This window comes from Bactrocera oleae, chromosome 5, assembly GCF_042242935.1.
Source record: "Bactrocera oleae isolate idBacOlea1 chromosome 5, idBacOlea1, whole genome shotgun sequence".
In the NCBI taxonomy this organism is placed as follows: Eukaryota; Metazoa; Arthropoda; class Insecta; order Diptera; family Tephritidae; genus Bactrocera; species Bactrocera oleae.
Genome location: NC_091539.1, coordinates 55,059,344 through 55,072,203, shown reverse-complemented (window position 1 = coordinate 55,072,203; position 12,860 = coordinate 55,059,344). Strand labels below are relative to the sequence as shown.

The 12,860-nt window shown below is 37.8% G+C and overlaps 1 protein-coding gene across 1 annotated transcript; it reads right to left on the bottom strand.

Annotated features, from left to right (window-relative positions):
* Positions 1-7,430: 7,430 nt before the first annotated feature.
* On the bottom strand, positions 7,431-9,755 carry LOC106615664 (protein toll-like). Its single transcript, XM_014231980.3, has one exon. It carries the CDS (start codon positions 9,753-9,755, stop codon positions 7,560-7,562), a length of 2,196 nt encoding a protein of 731 aa, XP_014087455.3. The 3' UTR covers positions 7,431-7,559.
* Between the last annotated feature and the right edge of the window lie 3,105 nt (positions 9,756-12,860).

Here is a 12,860-nt window from a genome sequence, read left to right as displayed (position 1 = left end):
TTTTAATTCGAATTTTTATTATCGCCTTAAAAATAGGCTTCTGAAGAAAAAGAAGCAAGCTAACGATTTCCAGAAATGGGGCCTCTATGAGAGGAGTGATCATCTATCATCCACTGCGATAGCAGGGCGGCTATACTGGATACCATGTACTTTGAAAAGTGGTTTAAGTATGATTCTCATCTTGGTAAAAAGTTATAGAATCTAACCTTACAAGTGCATAAGTTCATACTTTTACTTATTTTTGAGGAAATGTGGCGAGTGGCTGTGCTTAGGTGCTTAGACTAAGCTAAATAGATATCCTTCACTATTACGCTTAATAATAATTTTCATATAAAGTGATTATTTCTAAGAGATACTCAACAGATTTTTACCAAATTTCCACAAAATTTCATTTTCTGCATTGGCCATGACTTCCCCAATAACATGAAGCAAGGCTCCTCATGAGAATGCAAACAGAAAGAGTTAAATTTTTCTAATTCCTTTTACAACTGTGCATTCGGTCCAAAAAACCTTTAAGGAGATTAAAATACTAAAATTAAGTAGATTCACTTGGCATTCATTACATTTGACTCGGAAATGTTTTGCAATAGTTGCATGCTACTTATGCAGCAGCTTTAGTTCGCAACTTGCAACAGCGGCATCACTTTACTTATGACTGCTATAGCAACGGCAACGCATTCTCACCATTCACACAGATACCGATTTTCTACTTCGTTTGTGACATAGAATAGCTGGTGCAGCGACGACATTAGCCTGATTTGTAATGCCACACAAGCCACAGGCAGCAGCGACACACATACATGCGTACCTGCCTACTGCACTTGCTCTACATGCCGCAGAGCATCGTTTAAATTACACTTTCTCAGCCAAGGTGAACTCTGAGTTTACATTTAATGGATTTGTGTACAAGCACGAGTACGTGTGTGTTGCATCCACATTAGCATTTTCAAAGTGCACATAGAAAGGTGCATACAAATGTATTTACCCTTGTGCCTTTGCCTTAGCTTGCCTGTGTCTGTGCAGGCGTCTGCATATCGTCACTCATATCCGGCAAGTGATTTCGAAATTTGATACTCCCAGCGGTGCTGAGCTCAATTTCACCGGTTGTCTACCACCGGGCAGCGGTAGATGTTGCCTATGCATAAGTCTCTACGTAAATATAATTTGGTATATGTATTTATATCAGTTAGCTGGAAATTTTCCATTATTTTAATTCATTTTCTACAAAGTCCAAAAGCCTCTGCAAGTGTTATTAAGCGAAGGTTTATGTTTGTGTTCAACTTTTAGGTACTTTTTATTCAGATATGCATCTATGAAAGAATAATTGGTAGAAATCTTGCACAAATTTTATGTTTTACTATTACTAATTGCAGCAAATGCTTGGATCTGTAAGTTTTAAGTTACGTATGTGTAACAGATGGGTTTCTGGAAAAGAATTTCATGATAGAAATCCAATCGGAGCTAAACAATTATTTGCTGGCTGCTAAATGCTATTAAAAAATCTCTTTTCGAAATGTTAGATTGTCTCTCTCTTATAGTTAAGCCTCTAATGCACTTACATATATATCCACTTTATTCCCATCAAGTCGCTAGGAAAGTGAGGTGTGTTTTGATAGCTGTTTGAGATTATATAGCAATAATTGTTTTTGTTAACTCTTATACAAATAGGATCGATAGTAAAGTTTGACACTTAGACTTTATAATTGAAAATTTACTACTGAAGTATCTGATCCCTGAACGGGAATTCTGCATCTATCTTAATGATCAAGTATTATCTTTAATATATTTTTTGCATTATTAACACAGTGATGGCATGATAAACCCTACTGGGAAAGAAAATAATCCATTGACGAATTAGTGATTACTACAGGGTTTTTCTTTAGAGAGCATAAAAAGAAATTAGCTGAAATATCATTTTTCCAAAAAAATCGGCCGATACTATTAAGCAGTTCACCCGTTTGTTTCCATTTCGGACTGATTCAACATACTTCACAGAGTTGTGCTCCCAATAAAAAAGCTTCGCTAGTTTTTGCTCCAAAATTAAAATTTAATATTAATAATAAAAAAAAAAGAAGAGGAAAATCAAACAATTTTAAAATTAACCAGATATTAAACAGTTAATGTTTTTCGAGGCATCGTACAAAATATTTTGATTTTCTGTCATTAATTTTTTGTTCTAGCAGGGTTGCATGGTTTCTTTAATTTCAAATAATTGACAATTAAATACTAATTGAGCATTTTCTTGTTTAATTAAATGATACATTGAAAACAAATGTGGGTTTAATTGCTGAAACTCTCTCGATTGCTCAATTAGTGGGCTATGCTGATATAGTATAAGAGCAGGATATCAATAAATATTGGTAGTATTGATGTAACCAGTCTAAAAAACAATTTTGTTTAGGTGAGATAATGTTATGTTTTGTGGCTGCTTCTCTTTTGGGAAACTTGGACATTTGCAATGAAGTCGTTTTTGATGCCAAAAACGTCCGATAATGCATTAAACTTCCACAAATCTTGAGCTTCTCATAAAATTGATAATGTGATAGATTTTAATTCCAAATAGTTCACCTGGGTGGCTAAAGTGGAAGACATTGAAGACTATTTCGACGATTGTCAGCAAGTTTTTTAGTCTTTGCCGAACCAGCACCAATATGAGTCAGAACCAGAGCCTTGCTACCAGAAAACTTTGCTACGGGCTTACAAGTAGAACTAATTTTTGAAAGGCTTTGCGACTAATAGTTATTCAGCCAACACTCAGCTTACATAAAACGTAGCCGTACTACTGACAACGGCAAGCGAACAACATAATAATGGAACGAGAGGGTTCATTCAACCAAAGTAATAAATTATGGAGTTTTTGGTGTCCCAGCGGTAACGCTGCCCTGCTATGGGTTTGATTGGGAACGGAACTAAGGTTAAAGAGCTTTGATTGTAAGCAAATATCCCGTGCACTCTTTTCTTGCCCTCGCTTGATGTTGCTATCAATATAGTAATACTAGAAACCAGCATTCTAACCAGTGCTTGCGTTAACCAAGAAAGTATATGAAGACTTACTATTGCTCACAAGAATTATTAGAAATAGAATAGACAGTGGAGAAGTGGAGATCACTTTCTACGGTATTTTCTTAAATTTTAAGGCAAGATATATGCCAATTAACACATACGCCCTCTTTTGTAGTACTGGATAAGACACAAAGGGTCTCTACGCCACATATGATCAGAAAAAACTTGACTCCACTTGACATTACAAACAATTCCTAACTTTAAAAATGAACCACCTTGCACAAAGCAAATTGATTACCTAATTTAAATTTACTTTCTAATTGAGTCAACTGCTTTCACTTCCCTTAAAACCGTTAATTGTCACACAAATCGGTTTCTCAACTGAATCCTTATTATGTCTCTCTTCTGCACTTGACTCACAAAAAATTGGCCATTAACATTTATGCGATAATCATCTCACGCCCCTCATAACGCTCTAGACGAGTAAACAAAGCCTACCAGAACTGCGAGTATCTTTGAAAACAAAGAGAAAAAAGCACGCGATAAGCGACAACTTGGAACAAAAGAATTTTTTTAAGAGGAATCCTTTTGTGTGGCAAAAATAGATGCAAACTGAAAGTATGAAGAAAAATGCAACAAAAACTACGCGAAAAAACAATGGAAGTATGCCAAGACCAAAAGCAAACAAGACCAGACAACGGCGTGTATGAGTAACCGTAAAATATGCGCATAGGCCTGACAGCAAGGATAACGGAATGTGTGTGGCATGTGAGTATGTGCATCGCTCGTTAAGTAAAAGGAGGCTACAAGCGGAGGGGTGTGTACAGTGTTGGGCAAGTAATGTGTGAATGAGCACTTTACTCATGAATGAGCGCAAATTGAAAGGAAATATAAACAATAGGCGGCGAGGGTAGTGCTGCGAAAAAAGGCGTGATGTGTGTAGAAAACACTTGCTGTAAAACAACAACAACAATAGCGCGAAAAAGCACTTAATGGCAGATGCGTGTGATATTGAGACGACAAAAAAGCAGCACTGCGTACAAAAAAAAAAGTAGAGAATAAAAAAACCACACAGTCTGTATGAAAAATTTTATATGTGAAAGAAAACTAAAAATGTAAGAAAAAACCTACGGAACCTGAATTGCTTGAAACTATCTCAGAAGTGCCCACATATCTTTCTTTACTGCAGAGTACGTGCGAAGAATTACTAGCTCTTTGGTGCAGTTGCGGCGCTTCCTAGGTTGCGCCCCACGTCTAATGAAGCATACTCGCCGCACGAGTACTAACTGTATGCAGATAAATAAGAAATGGTCTCGCAGGCCGGAAAAAATTAAATATTTATATGACAATGGCTGCCGCGAAGTAGTATTTATTGAACATGCCGACGGCTGACAGCAACAGAAATTTTGTAATAGCTTGGGTACATGTTTCTACTGGGGAAGCTGTTGTTCGATTGAACGACATTAAGTAAAGGAATATTCGAGTTGTTAGTCAACTATGTGAAGGTAAAGATATAGTTTTAAATATTTTTTTCCAATATCCATCATCCCTTGGCAGGCAATGATAAAGAAAACCTTTATATTTTACATAAATTGTCAGAATGTCAAGGTTTTTACTTGTGTGGTTCCCCGGAATGTACGAGTAGGCATTAGAGGAATAACCTTGAAGATATAGGACAGCTCAAACTCTTTCAAAGTACCACCACTTCACGGTTGGACCTTTGTTCCGGCAAACAAAACAGACGCAAAACATCCTGGGTGGCCTAAAATGTTTGAAGATGAGGAACTAGCAACATAAATCGATGAAGATTGTTGCCAAACGCAAGAACAGCAGGCAAAATTTTTGGAAGTCATTTAAAAGCCTTCGGATGCATTCAATAGCAAAGAAGTTGGTTGTCATATGAATTGAAGCCAAGAGAGTTTGAAAGATGATTTTGCATGCCAAAAATGTTGCTTGAACGCTACAAAAAAAAAAAATCGTGTTTGTAACGAATTTGGACAGGTGATGAAAAATGGATCTAATACGACAACTCTAAACGCAAAAAATTATACTTGTATGTGAAACCTGACCAACCAGCCAAAGCAGCGGCAGAACTGATTATCCCTCTCGCCGAGATTAGGCGCTGGTGGGTTTTATGATCTTCTGAATCCGACCCACTGGAATAGGGTTCACATCATTTATTCTTGGTCGTTAAGACGCCCGTGTTTTAGGATGAAATTCACAAATTGCCAGAAAGATGAAAAAATGTTATAGGTTTAGGTGGGTAATATTTGAAAACTACTATTGAAAAGATTTTTTTAAGTAACCATTTTAATTTTGAAAAAGCGCACGAGTTTAGCTACAGCCCCAATATGTAAGATTTTGTCCAGCAGAGAAAAATGTTCCTACATATCGTTTTCTACTTATGGTTGAAATCATTTCGAATCTACGAATACATCTGATCACTTTTACTATATAACTTAGTACTTTAACTAAATGTAATTCCATTTCTTCTTATATTCCTTATGATATTGTTTTTATATGTGACCTAGTGAATTCGCTATCAGGCAAAATTCTATGCTCACCAAAGAATATTTAAAAAAAAATTTGTACTATAAGAGTCAAGAGGCAATCAGAAGAATTTCAGCAATTTTAAAGAAACAACAAACTTGCATTTATCGATTTGGGGGAGAGTATAAGGACAGTGTAAGGACATAACGCAAACAGAATTCGATTATATTAAACAGAAATTATATCAAACTTAATTTAATTCAATGTACGTTACTTTAAAGTTAAAACATTATTCATATGGAAGTTTTCACAAACAAGATTACTTTACTTTTTAAGGATGTTGCCAAATACTAATCATAATATGGCTAAATACAATATCAATTAACACTGTAATTGAAATTATATTTCGCTTCAAATCATCTACAGACATTAAAGCATAATGCAAGTGCAAAGCGACCAAAATTTATGATATGTCGTTAACCGTTAAGATGCAAGACATTATATTTAAGTAGGAACCTTCATTCTTTTGTTTAAAAGCCACAACAATGTTTTAGAATTTTTGTGTTTCTGTGTGCGTATAAAAGTATATGTGCGCTCATCAGACAGAAATTCCGTGGGCTGCCTCTTAAAAGATAATGGAAGAAATATGAAAGTTGGAAGCAGTAGTAATGTCCAACACGTGTTTATATGAGATAAGGATAGCATACGCTGTCTGCCTGCTTATTACAGAGCACACTCACCTGCTCTATATTTGAGCGGTAAATGCCAGCAAGAATGTTTAAGAGAAATGCGTGTGATAAATGCGATGACTTTAGTTTTACTGGCATTCGTTGTTATATTTAATTTTTAAATATATAATTTTGCTGAAAATTTAATATGTTCTTGGCACCAGTTGAGTAATAATAAACAATTTGAATTGTTGAGCTGTTCTTTCCAATTTGGGAAAGCCCTATGTATGCTGTTGCAGTAATCGTATGAGAGTACTTCGACTTAAAGTTTATACCGTCGGCTGAAAGCAAGTGGCTAAATGACCACTCAATACCCCCTCACCGTAAGACACTGTCACACTACACCAATTCACATCCACATCACCACACCTACTTACCATACATTCCACATCACTACACCATGCACCAACACGCACACAAATACAACTTAACACCGATCACACCACCATGAAGACATCAACAGATATATAAGGGACCAAAAGAAGGATCCCGTTTCCCTTTTTTTGCATCGACTCGCTAGCGATTAGTTCCTTGAGCACCCGCCGAAATCGACTCTCTTCCCTTTTTAATTATTTTTTGCTAAAGGTGAGTGAAGTGAAAATTAATTTATTAATTAAATAAACAGCAAGGTTACCCATATTAGAGCCATTTCGAAGATTAATACAGAGTTTACTTAAAGAACGTTCGATCTGTGTAAACAGAAATCCTATAATATATAGTTGTGGAATCGTTCATTAAAGTAGGATGCTCTGAAAACAAGTTCTGAGATGCATGTAATTAGGCCTAGAGCTTTGGTAAAAGACTTTGTTAAGGCATATTTGAAAAATATTGATTTCATAAAATAAATGTTACTTTATGAGGTGCCCAACTTTCTGGATTCAAATGATGGCTGAATACAATTTTGTAAGTATAAAATAATTTTTCTTAAAATATGTAGTTGTAGTGGGTTTTAGTCAGAATATTTATCTAAATATTGAACTGGAAAATTAAAATTCTGGGGTCATCTTCTTAACTTTGGCGTTTGGAGCTCTCTGTAAAGTTAAAGTGAAATCGCCTAACTCTTTTGTCACGGTTTTCCTATAACTTATATTTGTAGAACTACTTTTAACATTTATAAAGTACCGCTTCAAAAGATCTTGAAAGCAAAAAAAAAACTTTTATTAACTCCTTTTCTTTTTTTTTATTTCAGGTAAGCGCTGCTATATAAAATGAAAGGTTTCCAAATACCACAGCAAGTAAGACCTAATCAATATACATATTACATGATGACTGAACAAACTAAAATTCAAATGAAAAACATTTTTGAAAGTCAGTTAACAGAGTTCGTTCCTTTCATGTCTAATTTTTTTCCAATTCCTCCGCACTGCTGTTGAGTTGCAGTTCGCTGCGCTGAACATGTGGCATCGCATATCGTAGTTTACGCCAAAACCACGGATCCCCCCACTTTAAGTAGGTGTTCATCTTCAAATAGGCTCTCAGATCTTGATCCAACAGCTCTGTTTCTTTAATTTCGCCATAAACCACAAGGATAATACGCGAGCGGCCTTCATTCACGGCGCACTGATGTGCTGTGCGAAATTCCATCTGAGCCCAATCGGATTCGATAAAATGCTGTGATAATACAATAATTGTACGACGTGACTGCTCGACGGAGTCAATAATCTGTTCGGGTATATAAGCGCCAGCCAGCCAATCACGTACATGTATACAGATCTTAAAAGGCGGTGGACCCTGCTCCAATCCCGGCACTAGTTCTTTCTCCACAAATTCCTCATCGTGATGTGAATATGAGATGAAAGCATCCCATTTGCGATCACGATCCACATCCCGTTCACTCACACAACACAAGCACAGACGATGCGCATACAGCCAGATTTTCAATTCGATGCGATATTTGTAGTAACACAGCGCGGTGGTGGTGAGTGTCATACCTAAAGCGATTAGACAAACTAATATGACCACCACAACAGTGCGCACACCCACCTCCGGCAGGCAAAAATCGCGAAAGGAGAGGTCAAGCAAGGGCGCCAGCTGTGCATTCTCACAGCGCATGACGGACGCAGCATTGAGCCGTCTGCGATTGTTCTTGACAAAGCTAAGTAACGGCTGAGCGCTACAGTTACAATCCCATGGATTTTCCGAAAGATGGACGGCGCTGAAGGACTCACTTGTATTCAGTGTGTCGATTAATTGTGAACCGATTAGTTTTAGCTGATTTTGACGCACATCGAGCACGGAAAGCGCGTTGGTTGAGTGGTTGCTGGAGCCCAGCCGATCGCACAGATAGTGCAATGAGTTATTGCGCAACAGCAAACGTTGTAGGCGTTGCAGACCGTCAAATATCGCGCAACCTTCCTCAGCTGCCCAATCGAGTTGGTTATTTGTGAGGTCGAGCTTTATTAAACGATTAGGTTGGACGAAAGTATGCGAAGCTATTGTGCGTAGCACGTTGTTGTCAATCTCTAGTTCAATTAGGGACGTCAAGGGCGGTAGTACATTGGCAGCCAAATATCGCAAACGATTGCGACTCAATGTTAGTTTCACTAGCCTGGTGGTTGCAACAAAAAATCCTAGCGGTATGACTTGTATTCGATTGTCAGCCAAATTTAATGTTTGTAAACCTTTTTGCTGTGCTAAAAGTTTAGGCGGCAGCTCACTCAATTGATTGCCCATTAAATTGAGATTCCTCAGCGTCTTCAGTGGCGCAAATATATGCTCAGGAATTGCTGTTATGCTGCAATTAATCATGTAAAGTCCTCTAATCGTAGTTAAATTCCTAAATATATTTTCACGCAAACGCTGCTCGAAATGATGGCGACGCAATTCGAGTTGACGTAGGCGTCGTAAATATTGAAATACATCACTCGGAAATGTAAATAGCGCGCCGTACAAAGAAATACCATTAATATTTGGCACCGGTTTCAATAGATCAGTCGGCAGTTGTGCAAAGTTCAAGTCGATTATGAGTTCAAAAAGGCCGGGCAATGGAGTAAGTATATCTCCAGCAAGCTCCTGTCGCATCAACTTAGTCTCGTTCAACTTTGGTGGGTTCATATTACCGCGTAACTCTAATTGGGATACGTTACGCAAACGTTTGAGATCACTTCCGAAAATGTCGAGTGTTACTTGTTTCATTTTTAAACCACGTACACTCAGTGCTGATCTTGGCGTTAGTGCCAACTGGGCTAGCAGCTCGGTGATGTGTGTGCAGTTGTATGTGGTAGTATAGGTAGTTTCTCGTAGTGTGCCCAATTGTGGTAAGCTTGAGAGCTTATTCACATGAAAGTCACTGCCACAGTTTAATTCCACATCTTTCACACTGTTCACAGAAATATTTACTGATGACTTGGCACATTTTATTTCAGTTAAATTGTTTATATCGCGGACGCAGTGACAGTTACCAAGAGCTGTGATGCGAGCGCAGTCTTCAGCAGTGATTGCCGGTACATTCTCTTCATCCAATTCGATAGCACGCAGTATGAGGAAATATGAAATAACCACCGCAATGCCCAAGAATAACTTCCGTTGCCTCATTGTTCGAGGCATCAATTGAGTTCCGTACACGTAGGTTTACGTAGATTGACTGAAATTTTTAATTGCAATGCTGTGGAGTAATTCTTGCTGGTTTCCATATAGTGTTTGTTGCATACAATGAGTTTTCTTTCAGTTCGTGCTTATTCTGGAGTGTTTGATTGACGTTAGCAAATATTGAATATTCTTCTCTCTCACTCTAATCAATAAGCTCTACAATAATCAGCGGTTAACAAATAATCGCATTATTAATAAATAATAAAGACGCACATTTAATTATACTGAGTGCGTTAGTGGATGACTGGTGTGAAAGCGTGACTGATTGGCGGTTTTCGGATTGTACAAAAAGTTAATTAATTGTGTGAATATGAAACGCAGCTTAAATATAATTTCACGGAAATATACTTACAGCGTCTAGGAATATGTGAAGGTGGCCAAACCAAATTTGGTACAAGTGTTTGAAAAATATTTGGTCTAACTACTGTTCTTGATAAATCGATAGATCATACGTTTCGAGACTCACAATACCAGCTAAAAATCTTTACCGTCTTAAGAAAGTTAAGAAATCTCAGAAAACATCAAAGCGGTTTAACCATAATTTTTCAAATAACTAATAAGATGAAATTTAAAGAAGAAATTTCTAATTCATTGAAATCACGAACTCTGAATCCGACAGATAAATCAAAAAGTTTTCGAGCTTCTCGTTTCATTATCATCTCAAATTTTTGTTAGCGGATTAAACCAAAATTGCGTGCAATGTGTCTGTAAACCAACCAAACTGACTGAGTATCATATCTTCTGAATCAGTCTACCTTTTTAAGTATTCTGTAAAGTAAAAGCCTAAAAAGTTTACTAGTAATCTGTAAAAATGTAAATAAGAGGTGAGTGTATTCCTATGTCTATTAAGAGTCAGAGGGAGTCGCTGGAGTATTTGAAGCATAACTAATCAAGCCAACTGTTGGCAGCCTATTTTGACGTTAACCGTATTCCGGTGAAGGCGTTCTGCATCGTCTGGAACAAATGGAAGTCAGAAGCGGTAAGGTCTGGGCTATAAGGCGGATGAGCCAATACTTACCAGCCGCTTCTTTCCAAATATTTTTTAACATGAGGCCGAGCATTATCATGATGGAAAACCATTGCCTCTAGTCTAGTCGCAAAGTCCAGGGGTTTTTCGGAAATTGCAATCTGCATTATTGGTGTCACTTGATTTTGGAAGCACATAACCCAGTACGTCCTCCTGGTCCCACCAAATACAGAACGTCGTGGATATTTGGCTTAGCCATTGATTTGGCTGGTTGGGCAGGCTTCGCATATGATTTTTTGCATTAAGGATTGCCCTAATGGATAAGTTTTTCATCACCAGCCACAACCCGATGCAAAAACGACTTTTTTTGTACCTTCCAGTAGCATTTCTGAAGTGCTGCAAAATCGTTTTTCAACATCTCTTGGCTTCAATTTGTATGACATCCAATGTCTTTGCTTTTGAGTTTACCCGGTGTCGGAGTATGCGAGCTCTTCTTTGATTGGCTTATCTTCATTGTGTAATAATTTCAGTTCTTCGTCTTCAAATTTTTTGGCTACCCGGGTCGTCCTTCATCTTCCATGCAAAAATCACTAATTTTAACTATGTTCACCATTACCTTCCACCAAAATACGATGACTTTCGGTTGAAGTTTTGTTTATAATAAAGTTAGTTTTGAAGATATTTTGAAATTGTGGATAAGAAATATATTATCAAAGGAGATGGGTTTGACCTAATGAGCAGGTTTCCCTTCTCTGGATAAATAGCACGTTCAGACCTTCATTATGGCTGCCAACAGAAACTCTCTGACTAACTAGAATTTAGTTCAGAAGACATTTTGCAAGAATTACCTTGAGCGTCAGCGTGAATGAGAACTGAACGAAACTGAACTTAAAGGCTACGTGGCAAAAATATGAAATCTTATTTATAACAGCCATTTTTAACTTAACCAAGGTGTTATGAATGTAATAAGTGAACTATTTGACCACTTTCTTTTATATTCTCTTTTAAGTTCTATTCCGTCTTCTGCTCTAATTAAAAATTCCAATTCACTTAAATGTTACAAGAAAGTGGGCACAAGTGATACGTTTGTGCATGTCAGATGAGGTGCTTAGGGTGGGTGAAAGAATGAAGGCCTCATTAACGCGAAGTGGCGGCTGGTTGGAAAGATCTCAAGGTATATACATATGTATGACGAGCGTGCCACATCTCGGAATATAATTAACGTAATTTTGAAGGCGAAGACGACGAGGCATGGTAAACACTGCGACATTCCAACCCAGCAAATTGACAGCAGCAACCAGTTAGAGAGTATAGAAGGGGTATGAGGTAGAAGAACAAGCAATGCAAAGGAAATATCGCTATCGTACGAGTACATTTGCGCCGAGTGCGAAAGTCAAACATTACACAAGCTTTCGTTAGTAGCTACATCAACGTACACGAAAATGGCGGTAAAAATGTCGAAGGTGACGGAGTGTTGCCGACGGTGAGCGAACGGATTTCTGAAGAGGTTAAAGTGGGAGAACGCTTAAATCAATTGACAACTAACTAACCGGTTGACGGGTATGGGCCGCGTTGCCACATCAAAGTGGGGGCGTCGTGGCTTGGAAGTGTGATAGTTTTAATGACAGCCAAGGTAACTGGGAAAACTGCAGAAATATACCGATCCACATTACCTGCTTTGTGTTCTTATAAACATGTTTTAAAGCGTCCAAGTTTAAAACGGTTACCGCCAGTGAGACTTTGGCTTGACTTTGCAACTTAATCAAGCAGACATTCAAATGACGCAGATGCGTTGTCGGAGAATATCCTATCGTTAAAAGGCGTTGCCGAAACATAAAAATTTTGACACGTTGCGGGCGCTTACTGTCGAGTGCTCGTAATTGCATTGCACCGTTAGTATAGTGTAATACATATGAAGCGCGAAGTATGAAAACACATTGCCAGCAATCACTAAGGCGCAGTACCAGTTGATAACAACTAAAATGGGACTGCTTTATACTGAATTAATTATGCATTCATGTCGTGTGCGCCCTCGCATGTCTGTCCATTTAGTCACTCAAAGACATATTCGTATGCCAAAATTC

Excerpts from the sequence above, each read along its gene's own strand:
- LOC106615664 (XM_014231980.3), bottom strand. The coding sequence starts at position 9,755 with ATGAGGCAACGGAAGTTATTCTTGGGCATTGCGGTGGTTATTTCATAT.